The sequence below is a fragment of a genome, unplaced genomic scaffold (genome assembly GCF_019419815.1).
Source record: "Pyrus x bretschneideri cultivar Hongxiangsu unplaced genomic scaffold, Pyrus_bretschneideri_v1 Contig5, whole genome shotgun sequence".
Lineage (NCBI taxonomy): Eukaryota > Viridiplantae > Streptophyta > Magnoliopsida > Rosales > Rosaceae > Pyrus > Pyrus x bretschneideri.
The window spans coordinates 7,401,824-7,424,394 of NW_025999787.1; the positions used below are offsets into that span (position 1 = coordinate 7,401,824).

Here is a 22,571-nt window from a genome sequence, read left to right on the forward strand (position 1 = left end):
TCATTCACTTCAAACTAGCACATGACCTTTCCTTTTCTAAAAATAGCAGTAAAATACGGATTTGATCCTCTCGGAGTCCAAGGAGAGCATTCTTCTAATCAAACATTGTAAGTTGCTTGAATTTTTATCCAATGGTTACAAATAGGAGGATTTTTAAAAGTTATATTAATTATAGTCGTTAACTAAAATTCCAACGGTCCACACTACTTGATCAGGAGGATTCTCTCCTTATGCTCAGGAAAGGATCCAAATCCGTAAAATACCTAATTGCCATCATTTGCTGACACATAGAATGAATGATGTAAGACCTTTCCCTTCCCAAAGGGTTAGGGTTAGGGTGAAAATTAGGGTTAGGGTTAGGGATTTCCTCAGGCAGTTGGCATCCAATACCAAAACTGGCATACTTCAGGACTTGTCACGCCTCTTATTATACCCTTTATTCCTTTATGTACGGGGATTTATTAGGAGAGTAGATTCTTTCTCCTTCTATTTCTATCTCATTCCCTTCTCTCCTCTCACATATTATTTTTTGTCGTATTATCTTTATAAAAAAAATCAATATAAGATGTTAACATGGCTAAATTGTAACCGTTCAAATAAAAGAGGAGATAATTCTCCTCCATTATTAGGGGCTTTATGTTGGAACAATGTTCAATTTGGAGTAATATTAACCTTGAAACCATTTATATTAGAAAACTTTAACGAAAAACTCCCGGTATTATTCATTTTATCGAAAAATCACATTTTTACTTAAAGTTTTCAAGTATTTTTCATTAGTTTTCCTTTTATATTATGAAGTGCTTACTTATAGGGAATTTACTTTTCTTTTATAAAAAAAGGGAAAACTAATAGTAATTCACGGTTATTCACCCTTTTCGTGGGCCGGAAATGCTCACTAGCTTTGAGCCTCTAACCCAGGACTTCCCTGTCACATCCCGACCCGGGGCGGATCACTTCCCGGGCCCGCTCCACTACCGTAGCACGATATTGTCCGCTTTGGGCTTACTATTCCCTCACGGTTTTTGTTTTTGGGAACTCACGAGCAACTTCCCAGTGGGTCACCCATCATGGGATTGCTCTAGCCCCTTTCTCACTTAACTTCGGAGTTTCTACGGAACCCGAAGCCAGTGAGCTCCCAAAAGGCCTCGTGCTAGGTAGGGATGGGAATATACATTTAAGGATCACTCCCCTGGGCGATGTGGGATGTCACAATCCACCCCCCTTAGGGGCCCGACGTCCTCGTCGGCACACACGCGACCAGGGTTAGGCTCTGATACCAAATTGTCACATCCCGGCTCGGGCCGGATCATTTCCCGGGCCCACTCCACCACCGTAGCACGATATTGTCCGCTTTGGGCCCCGACTACGCCCTCACGGTTTTGTTTTTGGGAGCTCACTGGCTTCGAGTTCCATGGGAACTTCGAAGTTAAGCGAGTAGCGCACGAGAGCATTCCCAGGATGGGTGACCCATCGGGAAGTTCTCGTGTGGGAAGTTGCTCGTGAGTTCCCAAAAACAAAAACCGTGAGGGAATGGTAAGCCCAAAGCGGACAATATCGTGCTACGGTAGTGGAGCGGGCCCGGGAAGTGATCCGCCCCGGGTCGGGATGTGACAATTTGGTATCAGAGCCTAACCCTGGTCGCGTGTGTGCCGACGAGGACGTCGGGCCCCTAAGGGGGGTGGATTGTGACATCCCACATCGCCCAGGGGAGTGATCCTTAAATGTATATTCCCATCCTTACCTAGCACGAGGCCTTTTGGGAGCTCACTGGCTTCGGGTTCCGTAGGAACTCCGAAGTTAAGCGAGAAAGGGGCTAGAGCAATCCCATGATGGGTGACCCACTAGGAAGTTGCTCGTGAGTTCCCAAAAACAAAAACCGTGAGGGAATGGTAAGCCCAAAGCGGATAATATCGTGCTACGGTAGTGGAGCGGGCCCGGGAAGTGATCCGCCCCGGGTCGGGATGAAATAAGGACATATAATTTATCTCCAACTACAGCTCCACCCCGTGGTTGTTTAGGAATGTGGGATATAGTACTGTATAAGCAAAATTGTGACAAAATTACATGATGAATCACCGATAACACCAACCAGATTTCAGTTCGACTTTCTATTGTGACCAAGGCCCTTTCACTTCATATGCTACTCAACAGTTATCGCAAATAAAATTAATTGCCCGGCACAAAAAGGACAAATAAATGGACCTTGTATTCATTTTTACCTTTTGATAATGACTTAACGAGGGAATATCTACAAAAGCATTCGGTTAAAGGTAGGATGGAGAAATTTTTTATTGTTACGGGAATACGGATGGTACATGGCGTGTTTTTACGTAAGTGGTGAGAAATTTTACTTTTTAAGTTATTAACTTTTTAACACACATATCTCACCATGTGTATAGTGACACGTGATGTACCACCTTGAGTGCCGGTCACACTGAAAAATCTCTCGGATAAAGAAATTTTTTAAATCATTTCGAGTCTTTTGATTATCTACCTTATAATTCTTTATCTTGCAAATAAAGATACTGGTCTTCCTTGAATTGAAATAATGATTCTTTATGTATTTGTGACATCTGCACAAATAGAGATGTGCATAAAGATAAAAATTGGGTACATAAATTGTTCCCAAAATCCAAAGGAGTTCGCACTTCATCCAGTATGGGAAATAAGGTGTTTTTGGGTCATAAGAAAAACGAGAAAAAGTATAATTTCATCTGTATAATTGTAATTGAACAACGTTAGTCGTGTACATATGGAGTAGCATCTCCAATTGAGATGTCAAAAGATAAATGTTACTTGTTAATTTGATTGTTGATGTGGTAATGTCAGATTTTATCTTTTTCAAACACAATGTTTTTTTTTTTTTTTTTTTTTTTTATATAAATGATATTTGTAAAACCTATTTTTAAAAAGAAATCAGTTAAATTTCTTTTCAAGATTTATAATTGGTCTATTAATAAGACCCACATAATAAAATAATAGAAAAGTTAATTGAGTGCACATTTCTCATATGTTAAATTTGATAGCAAAAGACTCATAAATCAATCTATGTAGAATTAATATATCGGTTGAAACTTCTTTCTACCGTCAAAATTGATTGCGTGACATTTCAGTTAGAATTTGACATGTCCGTTGGAGATAGTTTATCCTTATCGATTCCAAGTCGTGTAATGTGTTGCAAGTTGAATTATCTCTCTAAATACCTTAAATCTGGCTAAAATAAACGATGTCAACAAAACAAGATCTTTCGCCAAAAACGTTGGTCTATTTTGTTTAAAGATATCGTTAATTGTGGACGATAATTTGTTGGATAATAAAAGAGAAACAGGTGAGATGCCCATTGCCCACCTAATCTCATAATTCATGAGCAAAGCTTGAAGAAATTGTTTTTTGGTCAACAATGTCATGCAACAGCAGAGGAAAGAGCCAAGTTATCGGCCAAAGCTGCATCTTTGGACCCAGCTGAGCAAAAGCCATGCAAAGCTACAAGCAAAATTGGCAAAGCATAACTTAATGACAAATTGGTTCAATTTGGTGACACATTTTTGGATAAGATAATTAAATATAAAAAAACAAAAATACAACCTTCTAAAAAACCAAATAAAAAACCAAAGAACAAAACTTGAATTTTTTGTAATGGTAGCCTTACCCCATAAATACAAAATAAGTACACACATTTATCAATAGGGTTTTTAGTTATGAGGATTATTTTTCAGTACATCAACGTAGATATACATTATCGTTTTAGAGAGATTTAATTGAAAACGTTGTTGGTAAAAATATTTTTGGAATTAATTCTTAATAAAGATGCAAGTACATTTTATAAAAGTAATAAAAGTGATTCCTACAAAAAGTACATAATTCTGCTTCATGTAGAAAGCAATTCAAGTAATTTTGAAATTGAATTTTTTTTTTTTTTTAAAATGCTTTCATTCATTATAAAAGTACTTCCAAATGAGTTATTGTCACATCCCGGCCCGGGACGGATCACTTCCCGGGCCCGCTCCATCACCGTAGCACGATATTGTTATTCATACGCCCTCACGGTTTTATTTTTGGGAACTCACGAGCAACTTCCCAGTGGGTCACCCATCATGGGATTGCTCTAGCCCCCTTCTCGCTTAACTTCGGAGTTCCTACAGAACCCGAAGCTATTGAGCTCCCAAAAGGCCTCGCGCTAGGTAGGGATGTGAATATATATTTAAGGATCACTCCCCTGGGCGATGTGGGATGTCACAGTTATTAACTGTGTATGCAACACATCGTTGTACTCTAGAAATTACAAATAAAACACTCATTGACAAAAAATTACTTGCTCATAGGAGACCTATTTAAAACTTATAATTAGATCAATTTTAGCGTGGATAAATGTAAATTTGAGATATGAAATTTATATTTACATTTTATTTACTTTTGCTTTGATATTTTCAACTTAATACGTGAGGCGTAAATTTGTGATTTTTATTTATTTTTTTCTCTTTTAACTTACGACCAAGAGTTTTTATAAATAGAGTAAAAATGGAAAAGAAAATCTAATGGAAAATCCAACTTATTTACCCATAAAGCAAGGGAGAATGATTTTAATATTTAACCTGGTAACTTTAGCTGGGCGGCGAACTGAACTTTTCCCTTTTTAACTACCTGCATATTTTGGCATCATGGATGAAGCAGCGAATCTAAATAAGCTGACGTGGCAGTCATAGATTCTTCTATTGAAGATGAGGAAATTTTTTATTTTTGTTTTTGAAATAGAAGGGGAGAGGAAAAAAGTGATAGAGAATGTGAGAGTAAGAAGTTTTTTTCTTTTTTAATTTTTTTTAATTAGAGATATGTTAGGATTACATATAGGTGAGATTTAAAAAAAAAAACAAAATTTGATTGTGTGAAATTATATTTTTGCCCCATATTTCTTATTCATGTTCTGTTTTAATTAGATGGATTAAACTGGTAATTTCATAAGATTTTAGTTGACAACTAGTGTTTTATTAATTAGTAGAGAAAATATTATTTTATTTAATATTAGAAAATTGTCATCCGACACTTCAAACTTCTTATTTAAAACTCTAAATTTTCTATATCATTAAAGAATAATACACTTATAAGGAATGTAAAATAAATTTTTAGAGTGCCAATGCAAGTCTACTGATATTATTTAATGTTTTTTTTTGTGAATTTCTTTTACAATTAAAAATTAATCAGTTATCACATGGTCAATTAACTCTATTTTTAGGCACATTAATTAATTATTTTCAAATATTAAAAAAAAAAACTTGAATTCCGTCTCCTCCTATTTATCTCTCTTCCTCTATCCGTGTTTCTTCATTAATTTACACGGTTAAAAATACGTTAAACATCCCTTCCTTTTCTCACCACTGTTCACACCACTACTTACCCTCCTCTCCTACATGCCAGCATTGGTTGGCCATCTTCTGTCTCCGTCAGTGTCGAAAATGTTCAAGCATTTGATGGAAAAATCTGATGTTCATTGTTTGTTGATTCAATTGGGTTCTTAAGTATGTGCCACAACATCAAATCATTAGTTGTTTTAATGACTTGTTTACTTATACGTAATCATAATAAGAGGAATTAAATGGAGAATGATTTGGAATGAGGTAGAATTAGAATTAGATTTCTATTGAAACTATTTACTAAAGTTTTCAGGAATCGAAGTAAGAACAATACTAAACCATGTAAACTATTTACTAATTTAAATGAATCAGAATGAAGATCGATGTGATTACTAAAATGCACTTATTATAATATTCTATTTTATATGATAATTCTTTTTATTTTTATTAACTTTTTCCCTTAGAGAACAAAATATGGTGTTGACTTAATTTGAATGCCAATCTTAAAATTTTAGATATAAGTGATACAATGGGGAAGAAAAATTCATTCCGATTTTTCCAATAACCTGATATTTAATTCATACCAAATTGTAGAGAATTTTAATCCATCGCTTTTTATTCTGATTGATCTTACGAATAACCAGATATTCAATTCACATCAAATTGTAGAGAATTTTATCCCTTTGCTTTTTATTCCGATTAGTTATACGTAAACGTGCTATAAATGTCTAAAATTAAAAAGAATGAACCAGAAGGGAGAGAAATAGGAGACATAATCAGTTCCCAATAAAAAACATCAAAATAAAAGAAGGAAAAATATATTTTTATAACACTATTTTTTTACTTTCCATTTTTGTTACTTTCTTTCGTGCTTTCTTTCTCTAACGCTCACTGTATTTAATCCGCTCCTTGAACTGCAACAAAACCCTAACAAGGGTTCTTGAAAAAATCAATCGCCGCCATGTTGATCTAGCCCGTCAGTTTCCCTCCATCTCTGTCTGTAAATCTCTTCTGATCTCGGACACCATTTCCTGAGCTTTCTCACTGTTTTTTTTTGCTTCTGTTCCTGTTGTTGATGCTGTTTCATGGGAAACGTGCTGAAAAATAAGCGGGTTCAATAAATTTTGAGATTGAAAGTCAGGGAAAGACAAGAACTTTATGAGCTCCGATTGTTGTTATAGGTCGATCGTTTCTGGGTTTGTGGGTTTAAGTTGAGTTATGAAGTGGGTGTTGGAAATTTTGGGTCTTGATCAGTTTGTTAGCAACTTTTGAGGTTGTAAATATGGAGGTTCTAGGTTGGAAGTTTTGATTTTGGGATTGTTTTAGGGTTTAGGGTTAGGTTTCTGGTAGTTGATGGTGATCAATTTGAGGTTTTGAGAAGGGGGTTAGTAATCATAGGTGTTTTTTTGTGTTTTTGAGAATGTTGTCGGAATTAGGAAGGAGGCCAATGCTCGGAGGAAACGAGGGTTCCTTTGGTGATGAATTCGAGAAGGAGATAGGGATGCTGCTGAGGGAGCAGCGTAGGCAAGACGCTGATGATCGCGAAAGTGAGCTGAATATATATAGAAGTGGATCAGCACCTCCCACTGTGGAGGGTTCTTTGAATGCGGTCGGTGGGTTGTTTGCTGGCGGCGGTGGCGGCGGGGGCAGCGGTGGCGGCGGTGGCAGTGCTGGTGCCGCCTTTTCGGAGTTTCCTGGAGCTAGGAATGGAAATGGGTTCGAGTCCGAAGAGGAGCTTAGGTCTGATCCTGCTTATATTCAATACTATTACTCGAATGTGAACTTGAATCCGCGGCTTCCACCTCCTTTGCTGTCGAAGGAGGATTGGAGGTTTGCACAAAGGATGAAAGGAGGAGGGAGTTCAGTGTTGGGTGGGATAGGAGACAGGAGGAAAGTAAATAGGGTTGATGAGGCTAGCGGAAGATCGCTGTTTTCGATGCCGCCAGGTTTCAACTCAAGGAAACAAGAGGGTGAGACCGAGTCGGACAAAGTGCGTGGCTCAGCAGAGTGGGGTGTTGATGGACTGATTGGTCTGCCAGGTGTAGGACTTGGTAACAAACAAAAGAGCCTTGCCGATATCTTTCAGGTGATTTGCATCTATAGTTGTGTTCAATCTACGATTTAGTACACGTGTAACGGAAGTTTGTGCTTTCCTAATGATCGCTTCTATTTGTTGATAACACTTTTAGTATCTCTTTGTATTTGTTCCTTGAATTGTCTTTTCTGACATTGATTGTTTCCATTGATATTTGAGATTGATATAATGTAGTGTTGGAGAATCTGGATTCTTGGAATTGAAAAGTTTCGTGTTAAGCATTAATATTTGTGCTTTGCTGCTTTTAGCCAGGATCGAAATGTTCTTATACTGAATGCCACCTTGTAACTTTATGTTAGTGACTTGATTGTGTACCTACTGTTTGTCCACTCTTTTGAGATGTTGGATATCGCGGAGGCTTACTGATGAATGAAAATTCTCCAACTAAGAAATTTAGTTTATTTATGTAATTATGGCAATTAGTCAGTCTTAATCGCACTCTCTATATGAACTGAGCTTTATGAATTATGTTGATGTCTACTTAGCAGTCCTCTTCATGACTGCACTGCTCATTTGTTAAGTTTGTGTAGTCGTTAGTCATGCAGCCATATGTTAAATCATCTTTTCCCATTTCTTTCTTTGCCTTCCTATCAATATTACTGTTAAGGTTTCACCATATAGTTCGTCTGGAACCTCTGTTGTTGCATAGTGATCTTACTTACAGTTCCTCATTTTTTGTTTTGGACTATTGTGCCGGTGCACAATTTTTTCTGTTTTGAATTGTGTTCTCTACTTCATTTTCTGACAAGTTAATGTTTGGTTGTCCAGGATGACTTGGGTCGTGCAGCTCCTGTTTCTGGGCATCCTTCTCGTCCAGCAAGCCGTAATGCATTTGATGACAATGCAGAATCTGTTGGTTCGGCCGAATCTGATCTAGCTCATTTGTGCCGTGACTTGATGACTTCTGATGCTCTACGATCTAGTGCAAATGGCCAGGGCTCATCTGCAGCACAAAGTATGGGCCCGCCTTCATCATATTCGTATGCTGCAGCTCTAGGTGCTTCCTTATCAAGAAGCACCACTCCTGATCCTCAAGTTGTCGCTAGGGCTCCTAGTCCTTGCCTCACACCTATTGGAGGAGGAAGGGTTGGTGCTTCAGAAAAGAGAGGCATTAGTAGTCCAAGTTCCTTCAATGGTGTCTCATCTGGCAGGAATGAGTCTGGGGATCTGGTGGGCGCATTTTCCGGCATGAACTTGTCTGCAAATGGTGTAAAAGATGATGAGAGCCATTTGCCATCACAGATTAAGCAAGATGTAGATGATCACCAGAATTATCTGTTTGGTCTTCAAGGTGGCGAGAATCATGCCAGGCAGCTTGCATACCTCAAGAAGTCTGAATCTGCGCATATGCACATGCCTTCTGCTCCACACTCTGCAAAAGGTTCATACACAGATTTGGGTAAGAGCAATGGCGGTGGGTCAGATTCCTCTGATAGGCAAGTTGAACTGCAAAAGTCTGCTGTTTCTTCGGGTAACTTGTACTCAAAAGGATCTCCCGCATCCAATCTTAATGGTGGGGGTGGCTTGCATCATCAGTATCAGCAAGTGGATCATGCAAACTCACCATTTCCTAACTATGGATTAAGTGGGTACTCTATGAATCCAGCGTTGGCGTCCATGGTGGCTAGCCAACTTGGCACTGGTAATCTTCCACCCTTGTTTGAATCAGCTATGGGATCCCCTGGAATGGATTCAAGAGTGCTTGGAGGCCGTATGTCCTCTGGACCAAACCTAGCAGCTGTTGCAAATGAATCACTTAATCTTGGTGGCTTGGGGAGTCCGATTGCAGGGAGCGGTCTTCAGGCTCCCTTTGTTGATCCTATGTATCTTCAGTACTTGAGGACATCTGAGTATGCTGCAGCACAGCTTGGTGCTCTTAATGATCCTTCTGTGGATAGGAACTACTTGGGTAATTCGTACATGAATTTACTTGAACTTCAAAAGGCGTATCTTGGAGCCTTGCTGTCACCACAAAAGTCACAGTATGGTGTTCCTATGGTTGGCAAGTCTGGTGGTCCTAATCATCAGGGGTATTATGGAAATCCTGCATTTGGTCTAGGCATGTCTTATCCTGGAAGTCCTCCTGTTATTCCTAACTCTCCAGTTGGACCAGCTACTCCTATGAGGCACAATGAACTCAATATGTGTTATCCCTCTGGGATGAGGAATTTAGCTCCCTGGCACCTGGATGGTGGATGTAACATAGATGAAAGTTTTGCTTCTTCACTCTTAGAAGAATTTAAGAGCAACAAAGCCAAGTCTTTTGAACTTTCAGAGATCGGCGGACATGTTGTGGAGTTCAGGTATCAACTACTAATAAATTTTCTTGTCATCTCTCTCTTTATGATTTCATCATATAGTTGGTTATGATAATTTTGTATTTTTATGAGCAGTGCGGATCAGTATGGGAGTCGTTTTATTCAACAAAAACTTGAAACTGCCACTACAGAAGAGAAAAACATGGTTTATCAAGAAATCATGCCTCAAGCTCTTGCTCTAATGACTGATGTGTTTGGTAATTATGTGATTCAAAAGGTAAATAATGATCCTTGCACACATGCTTTAGTTTTCTTTGTACTTGTTAGTGTATGATTCATGGTAATAATTGGTGTTTTTATTCAGTTTTTTGAGCATGGACTTCCACCTCAGAGAAGGGAATTGGCCAACAAGCTTTTCAGTCATGTACTGACACTTAGCCTTCAAATGTATGGTTGTCGGGTGATCCAGAAGGTAACAATAATTTATGACTAGATCTCTAATCAGCTTTTGACATATTGATGATTAATTGTTCAACCATTTGTTCTGGTAGTACCGGTAGAAACAACTACTGTATCTGTATGCTGTATCCTCTATATTTAACCATTAATTCCATTATTATGCTTTTGTTCAGCAAGGGAGGCTTGATAATAACTACATACCAACGCTCATGATCTGATTGATGTTAATGCTAGTAACTAAGATTCATGTGTTTATCCAAGGCTTGCTATGGTACGTTCTAGCAGTAATGTACTGTTATCATGTTCAGGCAATAGAAGTTGTTGATCTGGACCAAAAGATCAAAATGGTTGAAGAACTTGACGGTCATGTCATGCGCTGCGTACGTGATCAGAATGGGAACCATGTCATCCAGAAGTGTATTGAATGTGTCCCTGAAGAGGCCATTCGTTTTATTGTGTCAACATTTTTTGATCAAGTCGTGACCCTTTCAACCCATCCATATGGGTGTCGTGTGATACAGGTGGAGATACTTCATACTTTCTTTTCTTTTTGTTCTTTGATCTGGTAATTCTTTTCAACAAAGAACTAATGTGTAATATTCAATAATATTTTCATTTGGCAGAGAGTTCTTGAGCACTGCAAAGATGAGAATACAGAGAGTAAAGTTATGGATGAGATTCTAGGAGCTGTTAGCATGTTGGCACAAGATCAGTATGGCAATTATGTCGTTCAGGTTCATACTCTTTCTTATTGATGTACTGTTATTTGTGAACTTCATATTGGTAATGTTTGTCTTCTTTTTCCCTTTGGATATGAGCTTTTGTGCTACTTGTTTTGTGGGATACTGATGTTCTTCAATTATTGCTTTCAGCTTAATTTTTAAATATTGGTCTAAACATTTCTGTGCTACACATGCGGTTAAATCCTGACGTATCTATCTCTACTCCCTCTCATCCTTTTATTCTATTACCATGTCATTGTGAACTTCGTAACAAGATTTCTGTTCTTCTGGCACACCTCTGCCATCACCCTTTACCTTTATTGCTTTTTACGCATCAGGACATACTCCTCTGTTTCTTGCATTATAGTTTCATAGAACATATAGCTGCTAAGCCATCAATGTATTTTGATTCTTTATTTCTTCATCAACATGTATTGATTTTGTTTCGTAATTTTTTGAGTTTGAATGACAACTACAGTGGCTTGTTTTACCATGTACCTATGATTGGCACTAAGGCACTACTGTCAAGCAGTCCACAGCTTTACAAAAACCTTTTGGGGTTTAGCAGTTTTTCTTTTAGATGTTCATTTGTCCAGCTAAGCCATGAGCATGAAGAGCAACTATTCTCTTGCAGTTAAATTGAGATGTTGAGATTGAACTGAGACGATCTTTGCGTAGCTTGAACTTTCCTTTAACAAGCTCAAGTTTTCATTAGAGTTTAAAGAGATAATCTTTTCTTGAATATGAGCTGAGCTTGAATTTTATTCGTGCTCAAAAGATATTTTTCATGCTTATTAGGGACGATTGTTCAACTTGTTTGAATGGGAAAACTTTAGCAAGGTGAACTAAGTCAAGTTTTGAGCTGCATGCAGACCACTTGGCTTATTTTTTGTTTTTTATTTTTTTAACATGACTACTTGAGCTCTTTCTACAATCTGGTTTTTTGATATTTTATTCTTATACACAAGAAATTTTATTTTAGTGCCGTGTTAATACTTCTGACCCATGTTTTTCAGTATCTATATGTAAATGTAGATAGTCTTCAATGCTTTTGTCGTAAATTGCTTGATTTCTTTTATAAACAGCATGTGCTGGAGCATGGAAAACCGCATGAGCGCTCTGCTATCATAAAAGAATTAGCTGGGAAAATAGTCCAAATGAGCCAGCAGAAGTTTGCGTCCAATGTAGTAGAGAAGTGTTTAACTTTTGGTGGTCCTGCTGAGCGTGAATTGCTAGTGAATGAGATGCTTGGCACTACTGATGAAAATGAGCCTCTTCAGGTTTGCTACATATCTATGTGCATATTACGTACTTTAATCTGTTGAAAATAAGGTCGTGGACTCATTGTTTCTCTCTTAAGTGTAATTGTAAAAAGTGTATACATAATCATCACAGCCATTGGTTCCATCTATTGAATTTTGGAAGCAATTTGACAATATGTTCCTGCCATTTGAGATTTAGTTCTTGAACCTTTTTGGGTTTCTTACCAATATACTGCAAGTACTTTGTGATTAGCTGTGTGCATAGTTGTGCTTGTTAGTAGCGGTCGGAACAATACAACTGGTTGAGATTTATTTGGAAAAAAGTAGTTTCATTAGCCTATGGATCTCCATCGGGATTGAATATATCAGCCGTTGTACACAGGTGACGTAATATGGGACCCAAGTTAAGAACTTGCATTTTATCTGTCACGTGACTACAAAAGTGATCATATCTTGGGGTTTATGCGTACCTATTGTTTCCATGGCGGTTTTAAATGTTTTGAATTCCTTTTGCGTGACTAATTCTGATATTATTCTCCTTCCCGTATATTTTAGATATGTATTCTCCCGTCCTTGGCATATTGTCCTTTTTTTTTAATAATTTAACCTTATTATATGCAGGCAATGATGAAGGATCAATTTGCGAACTATGTTGTACAAAAAGTGTTGGAGACTTGTGATGACCAACAACGTGAACTGATTCTTTCCCGAATTAAAGTTCATTTGAATGCATTAAAGAAATACACTTATGGAAAGCATATTGTTGCTCGTGTAGAAAAACTTGTTGCTGCTGGGGGTAATCCTTCTTCTCTTTGCCTTTTTATATTTTTATGTCTGTGCACTGCAAATATTTTTATGACTTGCACATACATTCGCATAATATATATTGAATGCTAAAGGAGTTGATATATGGCTGCGTGCAAATATTTGTCGGTGCCATTTTTTTTTATACCTGCTACCTCGTAAGAGATCATGGAAGGAGAGTTGCCACCAATGTGCATGCCAACGTATGTCTCTTACCATGGATTGGGGTGTCATTCTTGGCTTCCTTTTCTCTCGTTTCTTCACTATGCCATATTTATTACTATATTTATCTTCGTATAGGCGATGGCTCATATATCTTAGCAAAGACACGTCTCCCTCCTATAATATCTGATATCGTTGCGTTCATGCATTCATTTATTCAATGCCGACATGACATCTTCACTATTGTCTTAACTGTGGTATGATTAATTCTTTGAAACTTTCTTACGGTAACCTTAATGGTTGCAGAAAGGAGAGTTGCTCAGTCTGCTCAGCACCCTGCTTAGGCGGTGTAGGAAAATAAAGTTGCTTGTACAGCTAACTGAGGCTAGTGTGTGTTTTCCCTCCCTTCGTTGTCGTCTCTCTCCCTCGTATCTAGAGCTACGACCAACTCTGCCTATCTTTCCGAAGACAGGTACGAGGCGGTTTGAAAATAAAGTTGTTGCTATGTACTGGAAAACTGTACATTGTGTAGTTTTAAAGCTTATACGTAGAGTCGAAGCTGGCTGTGCGTTCAGGTGATGAACACATCTGATGCCCCCTGCAGAGGAGATAAATGACTACAAGTTTTTTAAGGGTGTAAAAAATGATTAATGGTGAGGTAGTTTATATGTCGACGTGACTGTACAAATGTTGCCATGTGGAGAGCTGTTCATGATTAGGCGAGGCCACAGTTTTTTCTTATGAAGTGTATCGTAATGACTTTTTTTTTTTTATCACATAAAGTACAGTTTTCTATGGAAGTATAATGTTTCATTGCTATATATCTCATGTATTTGCTCTTTAATCGTGTTATCGCCTTGTCATTGTTCAAATGTGTTAGAATGTTTTGTTACAAGTTCATTTTGAATTGGTTTTTCCTGAATCTTCATCGGAAAACCAAGCCGAGCGTAGTGACGTTTTAGGATTCATACAGTTGACCTCACTTAGTGAGAAAAGGTTGAGGTTCACAATAACTACGTCCTTAGCATTCATATGCATTATGTTAAGAGACATGCGTCACTTTAGGGACTTTTGACTAGGGATGTCACTTTGGCGGTATGTTAAATTACTCGAAATGACAAGTTTGTACCACAACTAAGGTTTGCATCAAAACGAATTGTCAACTTCTTAACTCTACTATTTAAAATCTGCAGCAAATGTTTCAAAGGAATCTTACAAGGAGCAATAGCATTTCAGTCATCATCTTCTTCATCGATAGTAATCTTTTGGCCAAATCCTTTAGGGCCAGCTCTTGCTCTCACCCTCTTCTTCTTCCCGCTCTTCTTCTTGTTAGTTTCCTCGTCTTTCTCAAGCTTCTCTCTCTCCCTCTTCTGCAGATAATCCGTCACACCTAGGTAGATCACCTGCATTCAAAACCCACCCAAATTTTAGCAAAAACCAAGTTTCCTAAACCATTATTGTTTCTTTTAACAAATGATAGATAATCTTGAACTAAATTCATCTAAATTACTCTGACATAGATTCGAACTTGAGTGCAGAGTGGAGCAAACTGCTATAGTCAACTTGGCTAAGCCCAGGTATGCCTAAAAGATGAGTTTGGTAACAAATTTGAACTAGTAAGTGGCCCTGTAGCACAATGGTGGAAATGTGTTAAGCCTTGCATGACGGCTTGGGTTCAAACCTGTCGTTAGCTAATCTAACACCTAATCTAATAAAATCTATCATTTGACAACCGGGGGGGGGGGGGCAAAAAAAAAAAAAAAAAAAACAAATTTGAACTACAAAAATTAACATGGTTTCTTAAGTTTACCACAACGGTGATCCCAAACTACCAAGTTAATCAAATCCCATGTTCCAAAACCATAAATTTAGTCACTTAAGCAAACTGGGAGCATAAAAGGAACATGCTTTTTTGAAATTACCCCAATGGTGATCCAAAGCGACCAAATTCAGCAAACGAAGTTGCCAAAACTCTACATTTAGCAACTTAAACAAATTACAATTTAAAAAAAAAAAAAGACATGGTTTTTTGAGTTTATATATTACCCCAATGGTGAGGATGGAGAGACCAACAAAGGCGACGAAAAGAAGAACAGAAATGGCGACAGACACTCCTTCGTCACTAGAGGCCACTATCTCCTGCGCAGTCTCAAGTGGCACGGAGGCTTCTGCAGGCAAGGATTCAGCAGAGGCGGTGGCGCTGATTTGCCAAGTTGGGGTGCTTCTCTGGGTGAGATTGTCATTTGGGGTGATGAAAGTTAAGGTCCGTTTGGTTGTGGTTATTGGGGAGGATAAATGGAAGGATGGTTTCAGGGTTGTTCTGAGGAATTGGGAATGGCTTGGCTTGAGAAGATGGGAGAAGGTTGGTGATGGTGGGGATAGAGATACGGATGTGGTAGTAGCCATGGATATTTGCTACCACGTCTCTCTCTCTCTCTCTCTCTCTCTCTCTCTCTCTCTCCCCGCAAATGTGTGGGAATTTGGCCTTGTTCATGGAGGGCCTAAAGCCCAAGCCAAGAGAATGGACTAGCCGATGCCAAGTCCTAGCACAATAATCCCCCAAATCGAACTTTGATAAGTTCTTTTGAAATATAGTGATTTCCGCACGCTATTTTTTTTTTTTTTTTTTTACCTACTCTGTTGATTTTTAGATTTTGAATTGAAAAAAAAAATCAAGGGAGAATCAAGGGACTGAAATAAACATGGGTAAGCGGAAGGAGAAAAGGAATATGTGGAAATCATTTCCGTTTCCTAGTTGAGGTTTACAACTTAAGCTTGATAAACTTGGTAAACAGTGACTTAGGAGTTTAACATAATCGGGGTTGGGAATGCTACACCACGTACTCATGAATGAATGTAAGACGTTGATGCATAAACAACTCACAATCATCCACATGCAAGAACAACTAAGCCAGGCATGCATATTTTTGAACCAAGATTAAGGCTTAACATGCCAAAATTCAGCCCTAACTTGGATTATGAATGAACGGGTTTTGTATAAGTTAACAAATTACCCATATAACCATCCAAAATTAGGGTTTCAATTTGTCAAATTTTGCTCAAATCCACTCCATTTCTCAAGCTAGAACTAAAACTTGTATTCCCGACTCAAATTTAAATCAAGAACACTACTTATAATAACTAATGGGGAACATTTTTGCTCACCACCTTCAAGTGATAGTAATGTGAATCACTTTATTTATCATCGTTAAATGAATTTAAATTTCGAAATTTGTATAGTAGATAAACATGAATTTCAAAATTTGAACTCATCAAATAGTAATAAGTCAGGTGGTGAGCAAAAATGCTGTCTAACTAATACAAAACATGTAAACAGTCTTAATTGTATTTAGGGTATATAGTGCTATTCACACTCCTAATTTTACCTCCGACATATTTTGTTAATTTTTTGCCATTAATTTTCTTCAATTCGTTCAATCCAACAGCTAAAAATGAAAAGAAATATGTAAAAAACAAAAATAAATATGTGAATGCCAGGATTCAACTAAGTGCTTGTTTTGCCGCCGTACGATTAGGTATTCATCACCGTCAAGCTCAATACCTACCAAAAAGTACAGCTGTTCACCAACATCTCTCATTTCTCATTGGTCCATCCGCTTTTGAAATAAATTTTTCAAGAAAACATAATATTCACCATTAATTACCAAAAATACCCACCAAAAGCGCGAGCACTTTGCTTACTTGGCCCTACCCACCACACGACACAGCTCTCATTTCTTCCAATCGCCAAGGGCATTCCAATCATTTCAAATTCGGGTCAACCACACCGGAAATCGAACACGAGTGCCGAATCGTGAAACGTGTCAACAGATAAGAGCGAGTAGGATTGATGCAATGTGGGGTAGCGAGTGGAGAAGTAAAAGAAAAGGATGAGATATTTGGAAGATCAAAAATATCTGGCTAAGTCGTCCACGTCGGCGCAAGAGCGAATCAGATATTGCACTTTTTCTACCACAAAGCGTAGAAGAAAAATAAAATAATAAAAAGAGGAAAAAAGGAAAAAAAAATTCTATAATTTTCCCACCCGTTTTCTCACTTGCCAAACAGTCCTCCGAATCTCCCGGATTCTCCAATCTGCTTGTTCCTCTTCTTCTTCTCTCAATTGGTCTTCGTTTTTCTCCTGATTTTTCTCCCAACCCGATCCGATCCCGACACGAACAATTCTATGACAAAAATCTAAAAAAGCAACAAAAAAATTGAAAAGAAAAAAAAAAAAAAAGGAGAGAGAGAGATTGAGCTGTTTGCAAATGGGTGAGGAGGTGAGGATGAGTGAGTACGAAGGAGCTGGCAGCGGCGGCGACGACGAGGCGCGGGTTTCAGAGTGGGAGGCGGGGCTGCCGAGCGCTGATGATTTGACTCCGCTATCCCAGCCGTTGATTCCGATCGAATTAGCCTCGGCCTTCAGCATCTCGCCGGAGCCCTGCCGCACGGCCGTCGACGTCAACCGCGCGTCGCATAAGATGGTCTCGACGCTCCGCGGCGGCGCCCACTCCCAGGGGTTCTCGTCATCGAACTACAAGTCGTTCGACGAGAACCGCAGCGACGACGTGGTGGAGCCGATGGTCGTGGAGTTGGACGAGAGCGGTGAGAGGTACGGATCCGATTCGAGAAAGTCGCGGAAGGTCGATTGCAGTGCGGAGGAGGCGGATTCGGCGCTGAGGACCGAGAATTTCTCGCCGGACGACACGTCAGCGCGGACGCTGAAGCGGCCGCGGCTGGTGTGGACCCCGCAGCTGCACAAGCGGTTCGTGGAGGTGGTGGCCCACCTGGGGATCAAGAACGCGGTGCCCAAGACGATTATGCAGCTGATGAACGTCGAGGGATTGACACGCGAAAACGTCGCCAGCCACTTGCAGAAGTACCGCCTGTACTTGAAGAGGATGCAGGGCTTATCCGGCGACGTGGGGTCCTCCTCGTCGGACAAGCTTTTTGCCACCACGCCGGTACCGCAAAGCTTACGCCACGAGTCTGGCGGCGGCGGCGGTGGCGGTGGCGCTGGGGGCTCGGGTCAGGCGGGTCCGGGTCAGAGCCACGGAAATGGGCAGTTTTCGTTTCGGATGCCGTACCCGCCTGCCGGGATGATGCAGATGCCGGTTCTCGGGATGAGCCACGGGCACGGGCACATGGGCATGCCCGGCGGTGCGGGCAGTCACGGCGGTGCGTACCATGGGTTCGAGTCGCACCACTACAACATGGGTTCGATGGTTTCGTACCAACATGCTGGTTCGAATGACAAATGATAAATCTTTACACATTAAAGTTGAGGTGAGCGACTCTCTTGAGCTTGTGCACTGAATTTTTAACTTTGCAGTTTTATTTGATTGGATTAGAGTGCTGGGAAATCAGGATTTGATTCTATCATTTGCTTATCTTATTTGACTGGTTCATGCTTGCCTTATTATATTAGGCCTCATTAATTGAACCTACGGGGTTCGATTTCTCGAAAGGAAAATGATTTCCGCACTCCCCTTTTCTCTCTCCTGGCTCGATTGAAGAATGAAGGTAAATCAACGGACAAAAACATAGGGAGAAGTGTAGAACGAGAAACGGGAGTGCGGAAATCATTTCCATTCTTAAAAATGCGCAGTGTATTTACTGATATAAACCCAAATTAATGATATCGAGAACTAGGCAGTTGAATAATCTTCAGAGTGTTTCCCGACCTGTGTATTATTTGACATCGTAAGTTTCGAATGATGATAGAGTTTGCTTCTTGAATTTCCAAATCCATTTCCGCACCATCGTGGACGTAGAATCTCGTCTCACTGCATTTAAGTTTATGCCTCATAGAACAAAAGAATTGAAGTAATGCCCTTCACTTTTTATGGGATTGAAATGGTGTTTTCCATGTGATATCATTTGGCGTGCGCTGGTCTCGTCCATTTTATTTGTCACTTGTTCGAGAAATAAGTGTTTATCCCATTTGTAGGGATCACAGCTCATAAGCTTGTGTATCTTTAGCAATGATTTATGGCAGTTTCTGGGCTTTGTTGCTGTTGCAGCTAGTTTGTGTATAAAATGCAGTTTTGTATTGATGAGTGCTGTTGAAATTCCGATTATTAAATGTATGTTTTTGTGTAGATTCAGAAGTTTCAGCATGTTGGTTAAAGCTAACTCTTCGAACTCAACCTGTAAGCTTGCTTGATTGGTAATCCCGAACCTGACAGGCACGGGAAGGGTTCTTAGGAATTATGTGGAGAAACTTTAGAGGCATATGGGTTTTGAATGAATAGCCAATGTAGCAAAACTCCCCTCATTAAATTTATACTCCTCTTCCAAGTTACGTAACAGTGGGAGGTTTGCTCCTAGTCTACATTGTTGACACCGAGGGCGTCGAGCACATCCCTGACCTGTTCTTGGTTTATATATTCTTTGTATCAATAAGGTATTAAGCCTTTTCTTTCCAGATTCAATGGAAAGAAGTCAATAAAGATATTGCAATTGTCTGTTACCTGTCCTTCAATCCTGGGTTGAACGCTTTTATCACCTTTTCACCTCCCTTGTCATGTATGGCGATGTGTTATGTTCCGATATTACGTAAATACATTTGCAATTGCTTTAGTTAACCTTTTACAGTCTCTGCCTTTGTATGATGATCTTCAGAATAGCGAGTATCTTAGCCAATTCTCCTTGTTTCTCTCGGTTAAAGCTTGGGTTTCTGTCGCATAATAGTACTGGTAGTTCATTCGGGGTACATGGATCCTTTGTAAGTGTAGGTTATGATTTTTTTTTTCTTCTTGGACTTGAAATTGATGTTTATTGTACAATTTATGCGCATCATTTGCAGATTGTTTGAAGATAACTACAGAGAGACTTCATCAGATAAAGCGGTAGCTTTTACAACGGCAGTAAAATGGCGGATACCTACCCACAGTGGCAGAGAGCGTTCGTAACTAATTCATTGTTTAAGTTATGTTGTCAACTGAAATAATTCATACTGTACCTCTCTACAGATTGTAGTTGAGATCTTTTGTATTTCTTCTTCTACACTGGCTTTGTTCTTAAAATCCTGTCGGGCTGAAACCTACTTGTATGCGGTGAACAAACATCGGTGAGAAGATGTATTTGTTTTGATGATCAATAGTATTTAAATTCATGTTATCATTCTCACTGTTATCCAGCTTCTCTTCCCTCTGCAGGCATAGAAAAGATCAACGGTAGCTCCGGCGAAGAAAGTGTGATTTATTCGACGATCGCTTGCCTCAGAATTTGTTCAAAATCTTCCTTCGAGGGCCTTTCTCGTATATCAGGCAGCTTCCATCCAACTGCATCCCGGAAGTTTCCCTATCTTGTTTCTCTTCATCATTTTCTTCAACCTTGCAACATTCCCCCAATTGCCGGAACCAGCATATAGACTTGACACTAGCAAACTGTTTCCTGCACGTTCCGGCTCTAACTCCGACAAATGCTTTGCCGCTACTTCAGCAAGATCAATACTCCCATGATTCCGACATGCTCCTAATAAGGCTCCCCATACGAACAAATCTGGCTCCATCGGCATTGCCTTAATCAGATCATAAGCCTCAGGTGAGTTTCCCTTCTCGACCTAGAAGATCAACCATGCACGCATAATGTTCTAGTCTTGGCACAATCTCATACTTTTCTTGCATCAAACTGAACAAGCTTTCTCCAAGTTCAATCATTCCAGCATGACAACATGCGATGAGAACTGCTATGAAAGTCAGGTAATCGAGTTTCTTGTCATCCTCCAACTTCATCTGGTTGAAAAGCTCAATTGCTTCGTTGCAATACCCATGATTCGCGTATCCAAAAATCATCGAATTCCATGTTACCAGTGCTCCTTTTAAACATCTTGCAAAACAATGCTTCTTGCTTCGTATATGAATCCGCATTTTGCATACATGTCAACAAGAGCACTCCGAACATACACATCTTGTTCAACTCCTATCACCAAACGCGTAAGCATGAACCACCTTCCCAGACTTCACATTCGTCACACCCGTGCAAGCAGGCAAGAGGCTACTAATTGTATTCGAAGTTGGACACAATCCATGACCCAACATTTGCTTAAATGTTCGACAAGCCTTATCGTTCTGAAAATTCTGCACAAACCCGGATATAACTGAAGTCCAGGATACCACATCAGGCTCGATTCCATTAGAGCGCATCAACTTCAAAAGCTTAGACGCCATTGCTTCATCGCCCTTCTGCGAAAACCCAGCAACCAAACTGTTCCAAGTTATCAAATTAGGCTTTATTCCCTCGAGCTGCATTTTCTCCACTAAACACAACGCGTCTCTAGCCAAACCGTGTTGAGCAAATCCCGAAACCATAGCATTCAAAGCCACCAAATCTTTCTCCACCATCATATCAAACAGCCGATGCGCCTTCTCTACACTCCCGTTCTTCGAGTACACATCAATGAGAGCACTACTAACAAAAGCATCGAATTCAAACGAGAACCGGAGCACCACAGCGTGAAGTTTCTCGCCGGTTTTAACATCCGAGAGGTGCCCACAGGCTTTCAAAACACTGGGAATAACAATCTTGTTATCGCACAGAACGAGCACATTGCCTGCTGATAAAACCCACAACGAGCACAGGCTCCAATGAGAGCAAACTAGCGGCGGATGTTCGTCTGGGGAATTTTGTCGAACAGTTTGCGGGCATGGACTATTTGGCCGCAAGAAACATACAAAGCTATGAGCTTGGAGGCAAAACGGGTCAAACCGGCCAACCCATTGGTGATTAAATGGGCGTGGAGTGCTCTTCCCGAGTGCAACTGTCGATCACGAGCGTAGGTTTCGATCAGATTTGTGTAGAAATCGGGTGATGATTGAAATGGACGGTGGATGATGCGGTTGCTCTGCTGAGCCGATGGGAGTGCTCGGACTTTGGAACTACCCATTACATTGGAACAGCAACTGTAAAGCGCGGGGAATAACCAAACTACCGTTATATCAGAAGATTGAAGTGAAGAGTACAGGTTACAATTACAATTTGCTTCAAAAGTTAAAAAGAAAATTGGAATGTCTGTCTCGAACTATGATTGAATTGTAGTTTTCGTCTATGAATTAAAATTCGCTAAAATTATCGCATAATTTAGAGTATTGGTCATTCATGACAAATTCGTAAAATGTGAAACTCATACGAGTCTATTTTAAAGAGCATACTAAAATTACATAATTACCTCTTTTGACGGAATTATCACAGAATTGACGTCAATGACCAATACTTCACAATTGGTGAAATTTAGATAACAATCTACGCATGTTACAAGAAAGAATTATTGTGAAATACTGGAACATCGTCACGCAATATAATTAATCTACTCACATGAAGTTACAAATTGCCTATTAATAGATTATCCTAAGGCCTAAAGCATAAACCGTTCGATTTAGATTGTGACATGTGAGTTAGTTGTACTATTTAACTGTATTCTAGCATTACAACACAAATGAGAATATAATATAATTAAA

General features: G+C 39.4%; 3 protein-coding genes and 1 pseudogene across 5 annotated transcripts; 2 read left to right on the forward strand and 2 right to left on the reverse strand.

Moving 5' to 3' along the window:
• The first annotated feature begins 6,397 nt into the window (after window positions 1–6,397).
• LOC103954274 (pumilio homolog 1) lies at window positions 6,398–13,931 on the forward strand. The gene is made up of 9 exons (XM_009366087.3): window positions 6,398–7,434; window positions 8,212–9,746; window positions 9,837–9,978; window positions 10,066–10,173; window positions 10,469–10,681; window positions 10,784–10,894; window positions 11,968–12,162; window positions 12,766–12,940; window positions 13,417–13,931. The coding sequence occupies exons 1-9, from the start codon at window positions 6,769–6,771 to the stop codon at window positions 13,452–13,454; spliced, it is 3,183 nt and encodes a 1,060-aa protein (XP_009364362.1). The 5' UTR covers window positions 6,398–6,768; the 3' UTR covers window positions 13,455–13,931.
• A 335-nt stretch (window positions 13,932–14,266) lies between these two features.
• Window positions 14,267–15,652, reverse strand: LOC103954273. The gene is made up of 2 exons (XM_009366085.3): window positions 15,157–15,652; window positions 14,267–14,513 (listed from the first exon to the last, which is right to left on the reverse strand). Exons 1-2 carry the CDS (start codon window positions 15,514–15,516, stop codon window positions 14,343–14,345), a joined length of 531 nt encoding a protein of 176 aa, XP_009364360.2. The 5' UTR covers window positions 15,517–15,652; the 3' UTR covers window positions 14,267–14,342.
• Window positions 15,653–17,076: 1,424 nt separating this feature from the next.
• LOC103954272 (transcription factor PCL1) lies at window positions 17,077–20,235 on the forward strand. Of its 3 annotated transcripts, none has more exons than XR_007252582.1 (3): window positions 17,077–18,396; window positions 19,219–19,837; window positions 19,919–20,235. XR_007252582.1 is itself a non-coding variant. In XM_009366083.3 (2 exons), the coding sequence occupies exon 1, from the start codon at window positions 17,379–17,381 to the stop codon at window positions 18,369–18,371; it is 993 nt and encodes a 330-aa protein (XP_009364358.2). In that variant the 5' UTR covers window positions 17,079–17,378; the 3' UTR covers window positions 18,372–18,396; window positions 19,919–20,235. The 3 variants fall into 3 exon arrangements, 1 of the variants encoding a protein (XP_009364358.2); XR_007252581.1 differs by having other exon boundaries at window positions 17,078–18,396; window positions 19,213–19,837; XM_009366083.3 differs by lacking the exon at window positions 19,219–19,837 and having other exon boundaries at window positions 17,079–18,396.
• On the reverse strand, window positions 19,845–22,207 carry LOC103954270 (annotated as a pseudogene).
• Between the last annotated feature and the right edge of the window lie 364 nt (window positions 22,208–22,571).